At 42.3% G+C, this 19,289-nt stretch overlaps 1 protein-coding gene across 1 annotated transcript; it reads left to right on the forward strand.

The window, feature by feature from the left end:
- The first annotated feature begins 1,367 nt into the window (after positions 1-1,367).
- On the forward strand, positions 1,368-17,780 carry diras1a (DIRAS family, GTP-binding RAS-like 1a). The gene is made up of 2 exons (XM_036521746.1): positions 1,368-1,624; positions 16,147-17,780. The coding sequence occupies exon 2, from the start codon at positions 16,196-16,198 to the stop codon at positions 16,790-16,792; it is 597 nt and encodes a 198-aa protein (XP_036377639.1). The 5' UTR covers positions 1,368-1,624; positions 16,147-16,195; the 3' UTR covers positions 16,793-17,780.
- The last annotated feature ends 1,509 nt before the right edge of the window (positions 17,781-19,289 follow it).

The raw sequence follows: 19,289 nt of genomic DNA on the forward strand, positions 1-19,289 counted from the left end.
GATTAAGAGAACATTCGGTTAGCATTGTTATCAGCCATCCTATGGAATGGAACATATGTACGTTGACCAATCACATTTGCTTTACATGTCCATACAGATAGACTTTGGGTCATTTGCTTAAATTAAAGGATAAAACTTAAATTATAAACACAGCCTATGCTTATATATAAATATAAATATATAAAATGTCGACAATATCAACATCATCATGTTTTACAAAAGTAGGTTACTTTTAATAGGCGTGGTATGGTGTTTCTTTTACTAAATTTTGCATGGACAGGATTCAGTGCTGATCAAACATAATAAATTTCACGCTCTTAACCTGGGAATTTGGCTGGTCAGTGAGTTTGTAATATTTCATACGTCAGCCTAGTGGGACAAGAACCTTACCTTACCCATCTGAACTCATACAAAACTATATCCGTTGACACATCAATGTGGCACTAAGTTTTTTTTTTTTATGATTCGGATGAATGAATATAAATTTTCGATGCAGTTTGGTTCATTATTTGGCAATGCATTAACCACAGACCTGACTGTTTTACGAAAAGGCATCCCCAAAAGATTTCGAACAGGCTTGACATAGGCGGAGACAAGGGATGAGCGATGGTAGGCTACATTTCAAAGTGTAGCTCTAGCGTGTTCTCGCTGTTTCTGTGTACCCGCACGCACTGCAACGGGTGAGGGATTTCGAATGGCATCGTGTTGTAACGGGCTGCTGTCAGAACCAAACTGAGTCGTTTAAAGAAATGAATTGTTTCGTAAACAACATTTCTCTATCAGTGAACATACAGCTCAGATCCAGAAATCCGTGTTGCTTGTTGCTTGTTGCAGCTGGATTCAGCCATTCCATGACTTAAGTGCAGGAAATAGGAAAAAAACAAGCCTTCGTTTGGCTGTGTTTGGAGACTGCTGCCTGCAAGTAAAACATAATTTTCTTAAACTTTTTTGTGGTGAAAAATCTTGTGAAACTTGTGAGTATAGTAGAAGAACATTTGCAAATACCGTCGATGCGTTTGAACAGCCAAATATGTTCTATAAATGTGTCAAAATGCCCTTCGGGAGGATGTACAGATTGTTGAAAAATACGGTATAAACAACGAGTTTATTTCTAGCACTTTGGGCAATAAGGTCAAGAGAGATTTCTTTTACGTTTGCTGTGATAACGTTGAAGAAAGGCAGGCACAAATGATACTACGGTGAGTTAGGTTAATGATAAAGACTAAGTTACAGTGGCTATGTGGTGGGAAAGAATATCCATATGAATGTTTGTAGTAGCTAAAAGGAAGGAGGGGGTGATAAGCGTTTGGTTGCTGGAAATGCCCGGTGGTTTGCGTCAGTTCTCGACGTGAAGGAAGCTAGTTGAGGGAGGGCGAGAAGAAAAAAAGAAAAAAAAGAAAAGCACCTCCTATCTTTGGTATCAAGGGGTTTAAATCAGAAGAAACAGCGAGTGAGAAGAGAGAGAGAAAGAAAGAGAAACTGCAGTGAAGAGAGGACTACATCCGCACAACACGAATACTGTACAATGCATTAAGAGGATTCCACTGTAGGTTCAGTTTATTTCTCACGGTTGTGTCAATTTAAACCCTGAACACGGGGCAAGGAAAGAGACGATTAAGCTCAGGTAGGCAAGGCACATTTCTTCTCATTAATTAATTCATTAATCGGTTCATTCATTCTTTCTTTCACTTAATTTTTTTTTATTATACTTAAGCATGCAGGCATTGCGATATAGCCGTATTAGCCCACAGTCTAGTGGGTTGTGCGAAGCCTTGTTTTGTATGATAATGGTAAATGGATAATAGCATGCAATAACGGAACAGCATAACGAGACAGGTGAGGGTAACATTTCCTCGCCCGCAATTTATGAATGAAATTCATGCGAAATGCGCCTGGGACTGAAACCGACGGATTGCGAACAGCGTGTTTGTGTTTAGATAAAAGGCAGATTTGTGTTATGTGATCCAGGTCTAAGTGCGCTTCGAAGTTCATTGTACATAGAGCAACTTCACTCTCGACATGCTTGCAACGCTTGTATTATTGTTACTGTATTCATCAAAAAATAATCACCGTCATCGATGGGGTTTAGAATAATTAGTGATATTCTGTTTGGTGGCTGTAACTATCCTGTCATGAGACCATGTTAAGTTGCATGTGGTCTGAAAATAGACAATCAGTATTCAGATCAACATTAAAACTGACCGTAGCAGCACACAGATCCCAACTCAAGGGATGTGGGGGTAGCTGTATCAGTTGGCTCTTTCTTTGCAATGCGGGTGCAATGCTCAGCATAATTTCCCTGAGAAAGAGCGAGTGAAGGGTTGATTTAGTGCGTGGAAGTCGTGGAGGCAATGACGAGTGCTGTTAATTCCAGTGATTAACCGAGATGTGTTGTTGAGAACGAGTCGGTAAACTGTGATTATAGTTGAGGGTAATAGTCCTGGCTTTGTTTATGTGGGTGTATACATGCCTTTTTGACGTCCTCTCGAGCCCACGTTTTGGTTGTATAAGAATGCCGCCGTGATGGGTAATATAATACATATGCACATGCATACATGCATGCGCCCATACGGGCTGACAGAGAATAAATGTCTGTGTGCTGTTTAATGTTGTAAATGTAGCCAGTGATCTCACATATAACAAGCACAAAATAATGATTTGTGTTCATCCCATGCATAATTGTAAAGTAGGAGTATATTAAATATGATCAATAAATTGAGTAAAGGCATACTGTGTTTCATCATGCCAGTGAGCATGTGTTACAATGCGACCCATACACTACACCTCATTGACCTCATAGGTGCCCTGAGTGACCCCTTAGACCCAGGTAAATATGGTTTTAAAGAATAGAAATGGAGTGCCAAAATGACATTGAGTATTCACAATAAACCATCTTTGATTTAACATTCTTTAAATGTTTCTTATTTCTTGTCAGGTATCAACAGGCTCTGCCATAATGGAGTACAATGTATCAGTCAATAGACTTTGTGTATTGCTTAATCAAAGCTGCTGTTCGGTACATGTGTACAGCTTGTCCCTTGTTACTTGTAGTCCATTCCCTACAGTACATTGCAACAGCATTTGCTTGCATTGCCACCCAGGTTATTTTATTCAGCTTAAATTACAATAAGCACCAATGTGTACTGAACAACTGTATAGTCCAACATTTAGGATGCAAATGCATATGCAGAGTGGCATATAAGATGACCACATAAGTAGTGGAAGGGGGCTTGTGTTTGTAGTGCGTAATATGGAGAGCGGCATTAAGAGAAGGGGAAGAGAGGGGTGGAGACCGAAAGGCAGTATACCCTCTGTGCTGAACATCTGTGTCAGAAAAGACTGGGGCAAAACAGGCTCCTCTCCCTAGAAACATTCATTAGTACTACATAGGATAAAATTGGCTTCTTTTATTAGGTAACTGAAACAGGGTTTTGCAGACTTCAGTGCTCTGAATTCTTGTCTCAAAGCTATTATAAAGCATACAGTTTGTGTCATGTTCAGTACATGAGTGCACATCTACTAGTACTCATATGTTCACACATTTTTGGTTATCTGCAGATGAAAAGTCCATAAATTCAAACACATATATATGTATATAAAATGCAGTCGTCTGTGTAATGCGGAATCAAGTGTTCATGATGAATAGAGAAATATGTGCACTCATGTAAACATACATACTTACGTACATACATTCATAGATATGATATAGTTTATGAGTTTATTAGTCACAATAACTACTCCTTACAGCGGGACTGCAGTTTAAAACTTACTGCCAAAATGGCAGAGTCACCATTTACAATACACCAATATCTGTAACAAACCTGTTTTACTTGAATCTCTTCCCACACCTATCAGAGCCCTGTTGTTCAGTAGGGAAGAATGTGGGATGCCATGACTTGGCAGGAACTCAATTGCGCTGTGAGATTGGCTATGTTACTTCCTTCAGGAGGGAAGTTGTTCAGTGGTGGATTTGTCTCACTGTTCCTGTAGCAGTCAGACAGCACTGGGCAGAGCTGAACTGTCACGCTGGGGCACAGCGGCTTGGAATGCAACTGACCGGACCTGACCGGATCTTGAGATGCAGGGAAGCCTGCTGGTACTGAATATTCATGGCTCAGGGTGCATTTTTCCTGCTGCTGTAAAAAGAATTTACAGTACATAACTATAAGAAACCTTCTTTGTGCTCTTCCCTCTCATTAGCCATTAAATTTAAATTGACAGACTCATTTTTATTTTTTATATCCGCAAACATGAATTGGATGCTGTTAGTTCATAGTTTTGCTTGTATCCTCTTACAACCTCTTACTCTTGACTGCAGTTTTAAGAAGAAAAAAAAGAATCAGTGTTAATGTTACTTGAGATGGGAACATTTTCTCTTTAACATTTTCTCTAAGCATTGCATCTTATCCCAGGTAGCCAGAATGCTATGTGATTACATGAGCACTGTAAGTAGAACTGGCACTGCAAAACTGCAAGGGCAGCTTGGGCCAGCATTTAAAAGGTTTAACCTTGCTTATCATGAAATAGATTTAGCTACTAATTTACACATCTAGAAATATAATCACTATCAAATGAAATGATACTAATTTGAAGTAATCAGATGAATATGTTGCATTCATTTTTTGGATAGAAATGGGGAAGGGGGAAGACCAGAAGCAAGTCAGGAGCAGGCAAAGAGAAGTTAATAGTAGCAAAGCCTGACTCAGTAACAGTCTATAACCACTAAGCAAGGAAGACCTTTTTCTATTACTAGGGCAATTATTGCAGGCTTAAATCAACTGTCCAGGGAATCATTAACAGGTTTCTGCCATCTAATAACCGTCAACAATTCAACATCAATTCATATGTCAGCTTGACAGGTTCAGGATGGGGGTCAAGGATGGGAGTCAAGCCAATGACATCTGATTGGACCACACCAGTTATCACATTGAACCTTCATGAAAATCTGGGAATTCAACAAATATCCCCAGGATTCAAGTTGTTGAATTCTTGTGTGTTCTTTTTTCCATGGTTATCATGTCACGTAATGTTTTCCTTCTCATTAACTTAGTATTGTTGCACATGTTTGTTCATTAAAACAGCTTGTTCCTCCTTTTACATTCCCTGTCCTAAAAATTCCAGGTCTGTGCTATATCATTGACCTTATTATATGTTCAGTGGATTGAACCAGCAAAGTTCAAGAAAAACCACAATGAATACTATCACTAGGCACTGTGGCATGCAATCAGATGTTAGGTCTGATTAACACATTTTGTCAGCATTGTCGAGGTTGCTCTGTAATGGCCACATGACACTCATTTCTGACTTAAGTGATAAAGCAAAGCCTTTTGATGACTGAATATGGTCACTGTGAATTGTGGGTGACTATAAGCATTGAGTGGTATATCAGAAAATAAATCAATCTTAAATGAAGGCCTTTTGACTTTTTGAGACCTTTTGTGGATGACTGTAAGCATTGGTAGTATAATGCAGTACACCACAAAACAAAGTAAGGCAGTCAGATGTATGAGGAAATGATGAGGAGGAAATAAGATGCACACAGAGAGAAAGATGACATCATGATATATATGCTCACAGCAGATAAACAGTGCCAAAAAGACCAGCTGTGGTTCTGTCCTTGGAGAGGGGTCAGAGTACATCATTCATTAACGGATTTTACTCATATCTCCGCTTGAGAATAATAAGGCACGCAATCGGAGGCACTGTACGGTACTGTATGGTCCGGTTCATGCAGACATCTTGTTGGATTGTGGCAATGTCAGGGAAATTAGATTAGCCAAAGAGAGACATAACACATGATGCATACTACTCTGTTTCAAAGAGTAAACAAATTTAACAGAGAACTGGTTTCTCTCAAGCACTGAGGTTTCCATGCCATAAGGCACACTTTTCCTAATTTAAAACGGAAAACCCACAACAGGGATCAATGACAATTATAGTCTTTTTTAGAATTAGATTGAAACACACCGATATAGAACAGATGGATGGGATTTGCCAGGGTACCACAATTTACATTTACATTTATTTATTTAGCAGACGCTTTTATCCAAAGCGACTTACAAAAGTGCATACAGCAAGTATAGTGACAGTACGGGGACAGGATGTGTACAGTTCCACAATGAGACAGTTCTCAGCTGAGAGCAAGGTCTGTTTGAGGACACAGTACTATTAGATTTGTACAATTACAGCCTATAGGGCAACTAATACGATACACTTTCAAACGGCGGACTTCAACAACTTCAAACGGCGCAATGAGCGTCAGGGTAAAGGCGGCAACAAGAAACAATTTAAAAAGCACAATTTAGAAAGCACAGCAATTTACGACAGCACTGATTCGGGGGGGGGGGGGGGGGGGGGGGGATGGGGGGGGCAGCAATTGTGTGCTGGGTCAGTCCAGGTAGAGTCTGAAGAGGTGCGTCTTCAGGCCCCGTCTGAAGGAATGGGATGAAGAAGCTGTCCGTAGCGAGACAGGGAGTTCGTTCCACCACTGGGGAGTGATGTAGGTGAAACGCCGATGTCTAGCAGAACGAGCACCTCCTGCCTTGACCATGCAAGGAGCGAGGCGGCCAGTTGCTGCTGAGCGCAGGGGTCGGGCTGGTGTGTAGGGCTGGATGAGTTCTTGGAGGTAGGCAGGGGCTGTCCTGTTGATTGCAGAGAAGGCGAGGGTCAGGGTCTTGAATCTGATCCTGGCAGCGACAGGAAGCCAGTGGAGGGATTTCAGCAGGGGAGTGACATGGGAGAATTTGGGGAGGTTGAAGATCAGTCAGGCAGCTGCATTCTGGATGAGCTGGAGAGGCTGGGTGGTGCAGGCTGGGAGGCCTGCGAGGAGAGTGTTGCAGTAGTCCAGTCGAGGGAGAACTGTGGACTGGATAAGGAGCTGCGTCGCGTATGTTGTCAGGAACGGACGAATCCTCCTGATGTTGTGGAGGAGGAATCGGCAGGCCCGTGACGTGTGAGCAATGTACTCCTTGAAGTCCAGGTTACTGTCGAGGATGATGCCCAAGCTCTGACTGAGAGGATGGTATTGTGGTGCCATCAACGGTGATGGAGAGGTCATGCAGGGGGGAAGGGCCGGCTGGGATGAAGAGCAGTTCCGTTTTACTGAGGTTCAGCCTCAGATGGTGGGATGTCATCCATTTGGAGATGTCAGCCAGGCATGCAGAGATTCTTTTGTTGACCTGGGAGGTAGAGGGAGGTAGAGAAAAAGAGTTGGATGTCGTCAGTGATAGGAGAAGCCATGTGATTTGATAACTGAGCCAAGAGAGTTGATATAAATTGAGAAGAGTAGGGGTCCCAGTACTGAACTCCTGTAGTGAGGGGGGTCGGTGCAGAGGTGGAGCCTTTCCAGTAGATCTGGAAGGATCTACCAGTCAGGTAGGATGTGAACCAGGAGAGGGCGGTTCCAGAGATGCCCATCTCAGACAGCTTTGATAATAGTGTCTGGTGGTTGTTGGTGACTGTGTCGAAAGCAACAGAGAGGTCGAGGAGGATGAGGGCAGATAAATATCCAGCTCTGAAACCTGACTGATGGGGGTCCAAGAGGTTGTTCCTGAGAAGAAAAGGGGAGAGTTGGTTAAGTACTGCACGTTCCAGGGTTTTAGATAGAAATGAGAGAAGAGATACCGGTCGGTAGTTTGTAACATCGGATGGGTCGGTGGATGGTTTCTTGAGGAGTGGTGTGACCAGAGCTTTCTTGAAGTCTGTGGGGACAGTACCAGAGGTTAGTGAGGAGTTGATAAATGAGGAAAAAATGGGGCGATCTCACCAGATATGGATTGGAGCAGGGTAGAGGGGATGGGGTCCAGAGGGCAGGTTGTGGCATGGTGGTCTGTGATGAGTTGGAGCACTTCCAAGTCTTTGAGCGGCATGAAGGAAGACAGCTGGTTGGTGCAGTTGCTCGTGGTGGTCAAGGGTGTTGTTGAAGGAGTGAAGGAGTCCCGGATGCTGGTCACCTTTTCCTCGAAGTAAACCCTGAAATCGTTGGCAGAGAGGAGAGAGGGGGAGGGAGGAGGAGGGGGTGAGAGGAGGGTGGAGAAGGTGGAGAAAAGAAAATCCACAACTTTATATGTATTTCAGATATTTACTTTTTAATTTAATTTGTGCTGAAGCTCTGCATTATAAACTTTATGGCATAAGACACCTTAATGACGGGGTGTGTGGGGCGTTAAATTGGGAAACAACAGATGGTTGTCTATTTGCCACAGTAGGAGTTCACTCTGCCTTTACACGATCCAGCATCTTGTAATGTAGATGAACTAATTGAGGAGGTTTGGCTGTTTACAGTTCAGAGAGTTTGGAGCCTAGTTTGATGCGGAAGAGTCTGCTGCCCTTAATTCGGAGTCAGTCGGTCTGGTGGGTTCACACGCTTGAGGCATTTTTGTCTGATCTTGGTTACCTGATGGGAGTATTTAGTGTCAGATGGTGTGAGGACAGGAGACTTGTGAAGGTACTTACATGTACAGGAACACAGAGGAAAAAAAATGTAGAGATACAAACTGCTACCCCAGTGGAGGATTCTGGAAAAACGGCTGAAAGAGGGTAGGTATTGTTGGCAAGGAGAAGAACACTAACAGCCTATGCGGTACTCAGAAGTCAATGTTTCTTACCTTCTGTTGGCATTGGCAACAGAGAGAACCAAGGGATATCTTTTGTACATATTTCAGAAGCACGGTTAGATTACACAGCAGGAAAACCAACTAATCAAGGGACCTGTTCTGACCTTCCTATTTATAGTGGAAAATTTATTTTAGCCAACTTATTTTATGCTCCACCAGGGGGGTGTGAGAACTGTATAGAGACCTTTGTTTTAGTCAACTTATCTGAATACACTATCCAAAAAAATTACAGCAAAACTGAGAGCTGAAATATTGGCTATGACTTTGTTTCCCTTTCTCTTTTTCCTTCTCTGTCTTTGTGTTGTTCTTGCTCTTTAGAAGATACCATGTCACCATTTGAGCTGTCAAACCTCTTGCTAGAATGCAAGATACAGAACTGGGGCACAAAACAATTGATACTCTTGTGACAACACAGTAATAAATGCATTGTGTTAGGATCCATCTTCATCTTGTGCACATTGGTAGCTGTGGATGTGTAGTAGCATAACATTACAGCAGTTACTGTTTTTTTGCTTGTTTTCAACCTTTGTTTCACTTGTTTCCCCCTAGCCTGAATATATGTCATATTATGTGCTAATATCATTACATTATGATTCTGCTGGTATTAAGTAAAAGGAGTATATATTGGAGTGGACAAAAAGCTCTTGTAGCTATCTGTGTACTTGCTCAGTGAAATTAGTTCTGTTTGCCATACACTTTTCTACATTTGTTTCTTTTGCACAAAATTGGCATATTGATTGAATGTCTTCAATTTCTTTCTTAAATGAGTTTTCTCTGTTTAATCTCAGGCTATTCAGTAATGTCATGAGTATGCTGGTAAGCTGGACCCAGCCCATAGAATGCTGCAAGGAAATGCAACATCAAGTGAAAATTATACAGTTTGTGGCCTTAGTTGCAATATAAGTGATGAATGTTTCTTGCAGGCAAAAATACATGGGTGTTTTTGTAACAATTGGAGATTGGCCATATACATGCTTTAGGGTTGTGGGTTATTTCCTGCATTGAGTTTTATTAGAGGCATGATATTACTAAGCTAATCTTTACCATATTTGGAGTCTAGTCTTTTCTAGAAAAGTATCAGTTTCCCCCTAGTTAAGTGTGAGGGTGTGTTGTAAGTGGCTCCCCATCAATAACGTTTGGCTAGATTTTACCACACAAATTAAGAGCAGCACAGTACAAGCCTAGCAGGAGAGAGGTTGTGTGGATGGAAGACTCTGCACCATTGTGTACAGTTCATCTTGGCGGAAATATGACAAACTGCTGTGGATGGTAGTGATTACGCAGACTGAGAATCCATCCAAAGAATCCATCCTATTGTGGACTCATTGCCCATCTCCAAGCTTCTCAGAAAGCTGAACAGTTGACAGTAACAGCGTGAAATGACTGGCTCTCATGGAAAGAGCTGGAGGTACTATAAATAATGTCAGAAGGAAAGGAGAAAATTTCTCCCCATTTCACCTTCCTGCAACTCAAGTCACTCTGCATTTTAAAGCCTCCATAACACACACAGATACACACACACACACACACACACATATGCACATTGTCAAGCTGATCACAGCTGAGTTTCATGATGAGAGTAAGTGAGCCTTGGGACCTTTGCAGTGAGTGAGAGTTCTGTGTCTGACAGAAATGAGATGCTGTAGTGATGAGACACATTCTGTCTGGGTGTGATTGTGTGTCCTTACATGTGCGCATTCACACATGTGTACATACTGTGTGTACATGCTTACGCATGTGATGAAAGGGGTTAGTTTAGTCAGGAGGGAAGCTCGTTATGGCCATGGAAATAGCTCATGTTGTTTTAAGCATCGGCAACGCCTGCTCTTGCTCAGCGTGTGTGGAATGAACACCCCAGGGCTTCCTCTGTGTAGCTGCAGACACCTGGATGGGAGTTATTCATCAGCCTGGGCCCCTGGGACAGGTCAGGACTAGGGCTGCAGATACAGGGAACACTCCTCTCTGTGGCCGGCATTACTCTCTTACCACCCAGTAACCAGTGATCTCAGTCAGTTTAAAGACTGCCGGTACTTCAAGGTTATGAGCTGCATTGCACTGCCCTCAGTGCAATTAGCACATTTGGCATCTCAGTTGCAAAGCTTTAAGTGTGAGTTGTGGGTTTTGTACAGGTCCTTTGTTGTTATATGAATGGTCAGTTAAGTAAGAGGTATTTGTCTGTACTATCATGCAGCTGCACAGTATATTGGCTTTCTAAATGGTATGACGCTCTATGTGGTAGTATCAATAAGCAGAATATGTAAATACTGGTGCAATGGCATTCTTTGCAGAGACCAAAACTGAAAGAAATATTATTTTAAATGTACATTATTAGGATTTATTCAACTTCTTTCCTGTCTGGATTATTGAAATTTGGTCCAACTACTGTATATACATTTTACAGCCATGTAGTGTCAAATTCTTGTGTGGTGTAAAGTGGTGAGCCTATTTTACTGTTGTGATCAAACCTTCACAGGCATTTACCACATGGCACTGAATCTCTGAACAGTGGCATACGCCAGTTGGTTTGTTACTTTGCAGCAGTCTGTTTCTGGCTACAGTGCATAATCCTGCTGCTGGTAAGTAAAAATGATGGTAAATGGGGTTCATGTTGCCAGAGAGTGTTCTCTTTATGAGACAGGATGTTAAATCACACAAAATATGCAGTGGAAGTCTAGAGCCACAAATGTAATCTGATTTTGTTTTTTTCTTTTATGATGTGAGGATTTGTTGGCAGGTTGTCACGGTAACTGAGAGCTGACAGGGACTATTTTATGTTGCCCCCCTCGTAACCAGTCTCTGCTCCTCTCTTTCTGCCTCTGTCCCTACCTTGCTCTCTTTCTCTCTTCCTCTCTCCTTCTCTCCCTGTGTCTAACAATGGACCTGCCTTCTGGGTCTGTTACCACAGTAACCAGAGAAACCCCAGAGTTAAAGAAAAAACCCACAGCAGAGAAATCCCTGCAATCCACAGAGAGTATGCTGAAACACAGGCACATCTACACAAATGCATTCATGCAGTCAAACATACAGATGTACACCCATGTCTGTGTTACGCAGGGGAACACACAGCGTTTATACAGACATACACACCTACGCACACAGTCATGAACCTAAACACATGGTAATGTACTGCCACACACATAACGGATATGCAAAGACATGAAACACCCACACACATATAGTCACAGACCCAGATTCACAGAAGTATAAGACCACACACACACACACAGTCATGTACCTAAATGCAGAGATCCACACACACACAGTCACAGATAAAAATACATAGAGGTATACACCCACACACACAGTCACAGACCTAAATATGTAGAAGTATACACCCACACACACAGTCACAGACCTAAATACACAGAGGTATGCACCCACACACACAGTCCCAGACCTAAGTACATCGAGATATACACCCACACACACACAGTCCCAGCCCTAAGTACATAGAGATATACACCCACACACATAGTCACAGACCTAAATACATAGAGATATATACCCACACACAGTCAGAGACCTAAACACATGGAGATATATACCCACACACAGTCAGAGACCTAAACACATAGAGGCATACACCCACACACATGCAATTCACTGCCAGACAATAGAGATATACACCGACACGCATACAGTCACGGACCTAAACACATAGAGATATATACCCACATACACTCAGTCACAGAGCTAGACACACAGAGATATACAGTACACCCACATATGGTCACAGACCTAAAGACATAGGAGTGTACACCCACGCACTCAGTCAAATTCACCCGCACATATGCTATACACATGCCATGAAATGCATCCACCTACACTCAGAAACATTCACCATCTTATGATAATATGCCTTTCGCACTCTGCCCAAGATATGCACGTTAACTGAAAACTGTATTTAGATTCTTATTCATTATTAAATTAGTCACTGTGTCAAGAACTACATCACCAAACCTGCTTGATGGATTTTAAATACATGAGATTGTGTAGTTTTTATACATCATTCAGTTAGGTTTAGCAACACATTCATACACTCATTTAACAAATTTGAAAAAAAATTAAGAATAAAAATGTGTAAAAATAACACCGTGCTCAAAAGCACACATGGATTTTAGTACTGTGTTGTTTTACAAATAAAGATGTTTTTCTTTGATAACTGGCTAAATTTCCATTTCTGTAGTATGTTGTGACCACTGTGAAAGTATACACACACAGCAAACACACAGCAAATTTAAAAGCGTGATTGCCGGATTTTCAGCATCTCAAGGCAGAGCTGTTGTTTGTTCTTGTTGTTGCCCTGGGGCTGCAGGTCGACAGACTGGCCAACCTAATGATGGCATCCTCAGTTACTACCTGCCAGTCAAAGTGTTAGTGCAAATGGTTGCAGAGGGCCCTGTGACTAGATAGACACGGTCAGGCTGTCATTTCGCATCGCTGTTGCTGCCAGATTGGGGGGGGAGGGGGAGGGGGGTTGCAAGCTTCTGCTAAAGCAGAGCGTGGGTCTCCCCTTAGACAAGCCCAGGTCCAGTCACCATGGCCTGAGCTTGATGGACAGGCGCGGTCCCTGCACCTGTCTTTGGGCTTCTCAGTTACATGACTGTTAGTTGACTGTGATGAAATCAGGAAATAATTACTGTCTCTAGACATACGAAATATGCAGTGTTGCTTTTTGCCACAAGCAATTTAAGGCATAAGCATCTGAATTTGCACTTCCGTACAGTTTTGTCTAATGCTCGATTCATAAATATTGATGCATAGCAGCAATGGGTATTCCCAAAAATTGTGGCGTCAGCAGATCTCTGTGGAGAATGCAGCTGACACAGATGGTGAAAATGCACCGCAGTCATTGTATTGGGACTTGTCCGTAATGCACAGTTCATCTAAAACCTCTAATAAGATGAATTGCCTCAGCTTGCTGTCTTCTCCAAACAAAAAACATCAGCGAATAAATGAGAACGCCTCTCTGAAAGTATTGGCGTCACTGTCTGTTTTCCGCCATAGCTGGGAGAGCTTTATGGGGCCAGATGCAGTGGGAGCTCCGGTCCGGCCACAGGGACATCACAGCGCTGAATCGCATCGATCAGAGTGGGTGCAGTATCACATCAATACTGCTTCACTTTGTAATTGGTATGATAATCTGAATGCTGTCCATTTACAGCTGTTTTGCTGTGACAAGATTACACTATTAGCATTAATATAAGGCTCTTCCATACTGTGAATAGAAATTTTAGATGCTGCAATTGAAAGGACAGGCTAATTTTCATTCATGAAGTCCAAGAGAATATGTAGTAATAAGATCTAATGATCAGTATTCACTTCCCCCTTCAGTGCCTTCAGGGCACTCTTTAGTACTGCTACGAATCATAATGGATTGTATTTATATAGTGTCCTTTAAGGGTCTTAAAATACTTTGGAGTGGAAGTGGGTGAATCACCTCAACCATCACGTGTAGTACTTGGTGATGCACAGCCACTGTTTAGCAGTACATGGCTGACCACAGTCCAGCTGAGCTAGAGAGGGAGGGATTTGGGTTAGGTAATTAATCTGGGGATTATAAAATAGCCAGATTGAGAGGAACAGATTGAGAATTTAGCCAGGACACCAGGGAGCCTCCTGCACTTTTCGATAAGCACTATGCGATCTTTAATGACCAGAATAAGTCAGGTCCTTTATTTATCATCTCAAGCAAACGGCAGCATCTCCTACGGCACAAAGCCACTGTGCTGGGGCAATGGCCTTCTGCCTGATCCAGAGGGATGACTACCCCTGCTGGGCCAGCAACACTATTTCTAGCAGCAAGCTGGGACTCCCTAGAGGTAGAAATCATGTCCAGCCTCTTTTAGCTTCAGATACATGGCAGAGAAAACTCACTCACCTCTTTGAAAACCAAGATTTATAAATTATTTATTATTAAACACATGTAGCTGGCATACCATTCCATAAACCAATACCTTCCTGTAGTTGTCCTATCCCCCACCGACATGCATGCATGCTCAGAATGGCACTCAGTGTAAGAAGGGCTCAGATGCAGGTGTCACCTTGATTCTGGCACACAAAGGTGTGATTCATCTGACTGATCCAGCCTGTGGGCCTGCTGGTTTCAGAGACTGATGGCCACAGCTTTGGCCTCAGCAAGATGAATGAGTCATTAATGGAGTCTGACCGAGATGTTGATAGAGACTGTACCCGCACGCATGTGCATGCACGCACACACACTCATTCTAATCTGAATGGTTATTTTGATCATTGTTACATACATTTATTGTATTTGTGGATATTTGTAGATCTAACATTTTGTTGATCATTATCCAGTGGATGTTTTTTCATTTGGAGTCTCTTTGGCTGGGCTGTGTTTTGATACCGCTGCACAAGGCATAGTAAATGCTCTGAAAGTCTATTGATCTGTGGACTCTCCTGTGCCTTGTACAGATTAATGCTAATTTATGATGACAAGCTCCTTTTTAAAGGGTCCAGTAAGTGTGAGAATTTATCCTAGTGAATAAGAAAATATCTAAGAGAGTTCAGGCTGCTTTGCAATAATAGTAATAATCTGAAGAGCATCTGAAGCAAAATGAGGTTTTAAAACAATGTAAAAATTGATGAAATGAATGTGTACATATGTATATTATTATTATTATTATTAATATTAATAATAATAATAATGTCAGTAAGGCAGCAAGCTTTTGATTGCAGCGAGCTCCTGATATAATTACCACCATTTAAATTATTTGCACTGATTGGGAATCCTAGACATGTAGTCAGTAAATAAATTCCATAATATATCTCTTACACACTACATAATGAAAGAACACATGAGGACAAGGCTCAAGATGCATTTAGAGAAATTACTTTCTGATTTGATAGTCAAAGGTGCGAATGTTATTTATTTAAATATGTTTTCATTTGGTAGGCAGATTGTGTTCTATACCCAAAGTGATTCCAAAACCAACAATGCAAGACAGAGCCACAAGAATAAGGGCATAGATAGACAATCGCAAGTAACACATTGGGTAATGAGCCTCAACTAAGAAATAAGCACACAACAGCAACACTTTTTAGTGAACACTGTATAATGTATACAGTCTTTTATATCCTGAAAGCAGTTTATATTCACCTTGTATCAGCAGAATACATTGAGTGCATATACATAATCTCCATACAAACATGCGCATAGTGCCTAACACTGACCTATAAAAAGCAAATTTACACTATGTCAGACTTAACTCAAGGGTTGTGATGTTCCGGTAATGGGTTGAATCTTTGCACTGTCATTCTGTGGTGAAATCTTTCTGTCAGCACTCTTTGTTGATCTATGCAGAAGAGTTTGTGTGAAATGTGAAATCATTTGGGCACAAATGGGTTAATTTAGGTCCATCAGGTTCTCTAGAAGTTCATGTGTCTTTCACAAAAAATTTATTGCAACCCTTAATTGAAGGATGTTACTTGTGTATGCACATCTGATTATCAATCTCCTTTTGAAAACCCTCAAAAACCTCATTAATGTCTGTTCTCTTTTCTGTTCTAGGTCTCAAGTAAAAGATAAGGACAGGCAGCTGTAAAACCGCAGGGCCACAATGCCTGAGCAGAGCAATGACTACCGGGTTGTGGTGTTTGGGGCTGGTGGGGTGGGCAAGAGCTCGCTGGTGCTGCGCTTTGTGAAGGGCACCTTTCGGGACACCTACATCCCCACCGTGGAGGACACGTATCGGCAGGTGATCAGCTGCGACAAGAGTGTTTGCACCCTGCAGATCACCGACACCACCGGCAGCCACCAGTTCCCCGCCATGCAGCGTCTCTCCATATCCAAGGGCCACGCCTTCATCCTGGTCTATTCCATCACCAGCCGGCAGTCCCTGGAGGAGCTGAAACCCATCTACCAACAGATACTGGCCATCAAGGGCAACGTGGAGAACATTCCCATCATGCTCGTGGGCAACAAGAGCGATGAGACCCAGCGGGAGGTAGAGACCAAGGAGGGCGAGACACAGGCCGCCGCGTGGAAGTGTGCCTTCATGGAGACCTCCGCCAAGATGAACTACAATGTCAAGGAGCTTTTTCAAGAGCTGCTCAACCTGGAGAAGAAGAGGAACATGAGCCTCAACATCGATGGCAAGCGCTCCAGCAAGCAGAAGCGTGCTGACAAGCTGAAGGGAAAGTGCAGCGTCATGTAGGTCAGCTGCCACAGGGAGAAAAGAAGGAGGCCAGGTGGAGTTGGAGAGACTGGCATTGAAAGGACAGGTGCTTGGGGAGGAGATCTTTTGAGGAAGGGCAGGGAGGGTCATCTGAAAAGATTTCCACATCCTACCAGAAACCATCCTGTCCACTCCACTCCATCCCCCACAGCCCGCCTGCCACCTCCCTCACCACACTGACCTGAAATCCGGAATCACCAAAGGCATACTCAACTCATACGTCATGCGTTTTTGCATTCAGAGATTTCCGCTCTAAAGATGGGAGTTGGGGAGGGAACTGGGAGGCAGGAACATAAATGATGGGAAAATAGTGTAATGAACATATTCTTGCAACGAACACGTGAACAAATTGATTTACACAGTTGTGGAACAGGGTGGAGAACTGCATGTCACTGTATATTTCCAAACAAAAGAAACAACCCCCACAAGAGCTACAGCATTCCACATATTCAGATTCTCTTCCTCATAGCTGTCTCAGTTTCGTTTAAACGTTTGTTGTGAGCTCTCAGGAGAAGGGAGTGGTTGTAGTTTACCAATGCATCACTGATGATCAAAAGAAGCCTGCATCGCACATCAGCTCAGTCTGAGTACCCATTCATTTCCTCTGTTCACGTTTAGCATGATTTCAGCGACAGGGCAATCCGGTAAATTCAGTACAATTCAGTTACACAAAGTCTGTCTCCAGAAGATGCATCATAATAGTTGGGCAGCACATCTATCCAATGTTTTGAGAGAAAAGCACCATTACAAATTTGGTTGATGGATTATATGAGATGACAGGACAATCAGATGTTAGGTAGCACCTATGGCATGGACCTGAGGAAAAAACATCTCCTGCAAGAGTGAATTACATGCTTTCGCTCTCTTTTCATCATTCTTAAAAATGGTATGTTTCTCATGCCTTTCATGTTCATTTCCCTTGATATTTCTCTTACATTTAAATTCCACTTTCAGTGGAGAGCTTTACCGATGCAAAGCACAAAAAAAGAGGAATAGCAGAAAGGCAAGTTTGAAACAAACGTATGTACATTTTTCTAATCTCTCAGAATTTAAATGTGTTTTGGTGAGAAATCTGATTTTTAGTATTTTCTTTTAATGAAATTTCCCCCTTTTTTCACCCCTTTTGGAAGGGTGAAATTGTACCACACTAAGTTTGCCTCTCCACAGAATCCTCTATGCTTGTACAGGAGTGGCGAAGCAAGACAAGTGCAATCCTGTGGTGCACTCGCACACAACCATTAGCTGTTTTCAAACTACAAGTCCCACAGACCACCACAGCAGAGACAACAGCGGATAGGTGCATATCCACTGACATTATCCTATCAACATGCAGGCACCTCATGAGTTGCTAGAGAGTGCCAACGCAGCAGGACAAGGGGACCTTGGCCAACGAAACACAATGAAACCCAGGGGAACAATGTTAATTGCCTGCTGCTACAGGCTCCTGGACATTGTTGGCAGACTCAAAACGTGGACTGACCTGAAGGATTCGACCTGCGCTCGGAAAACATGGTGTACAACATTTCCCCGCTGCCGATTGTGAGTGGTCATAGAAAGGAGCTCTGTCTACAATCCCCCCACAGCACAAGCACACACATACCTAACATCAATCCTTCATTTCTAGTCTTTCTTATAGTTTTCACATTTGCCTCTGCTGTAGACATGTCCATGTTTTAGCAATACTTCATGTCTGTACTTCTGGGTTGTTAAGCACTCTGAAAAATAGTCAATCCATTTGTAATTATTAGTCTGCTTCATTTCCATGTCTTTTTGAATTGTTTCTCCTTATTTAGCATTGACTTGCCCTTCAGAAGCACCATTCCACAATACATTCTCTCAATTTGCTTTTAGTCTTGGTGGACACCCCCCATAAAAAAGAAGCCGAAGAATCAACAAAGAAAAAGAAAGTCCCTGAAACCACAAATACACTGGACAGAACTGTACTCTTCTGCTGGCTCTATTTTGACCAGAAGGGAACTTTGAGCAGTTAACACTGAGTTTGTGGACATTTTAGGCAACAGAGGACATAGTATTGGTATCAGTCCACTGTCAGCGGCAGCACCTTAACTCTGATCACAAATGTCACCTTCTGCAAGGAGTAACAGGAGTAATTAGGGATATCTTCAGACTTTCGAAATTTGTGGCAGTGGACAAATGATTTATTTTGACAAAAGAATTTAATTAATTAGAGTGTTTGCACATAGTTTCCCCAAACATGTGTTGTAATCTTGACTGGCTCTTACTGTACGAACTGGAGCGTGCACCGCTGTGACATACTGCAGTGTTTTTAGACTGAATCTTGTGATCTGGACCCATGAAAAATAAAAGATGGGATCAGAGAAAGCTCTACACATGGAAATATGCGGATCATTTGGGCCATTGTATCAATACAAATCAAAGAGAGTGCATACATTCCTGCAGAAGAAATGCCAAGATGATACTGAACAATACAAAATATGCTATCAGTGTGTGATAG

The sequence above is a fragment of the Megalops cyprinoides genome, chromosome 2 (genome assembly GCF_013368585.1).
Source record: "Megalops cyprinoides isolate fMegCyp1 chromosome 2, fMegCyp1.pri, whole genome shotgun sequence".
Taxonomy (NCBI): domain Eukaryota; kingdom Metazoa; phylum Chordata; class Actinopteri; order Elopiformes; family Megalopidae; genus Megalops; species Megalops cyprinoides.

Coding starts and splice junctions, on each gene's coding strand:
- diras1a (XM_036521746.1), top strand. CDS start 16,196: ATGCCTGAGCAGAGCAATGACTACCGGGTTGTGGTGTTTGGGGCTGGT.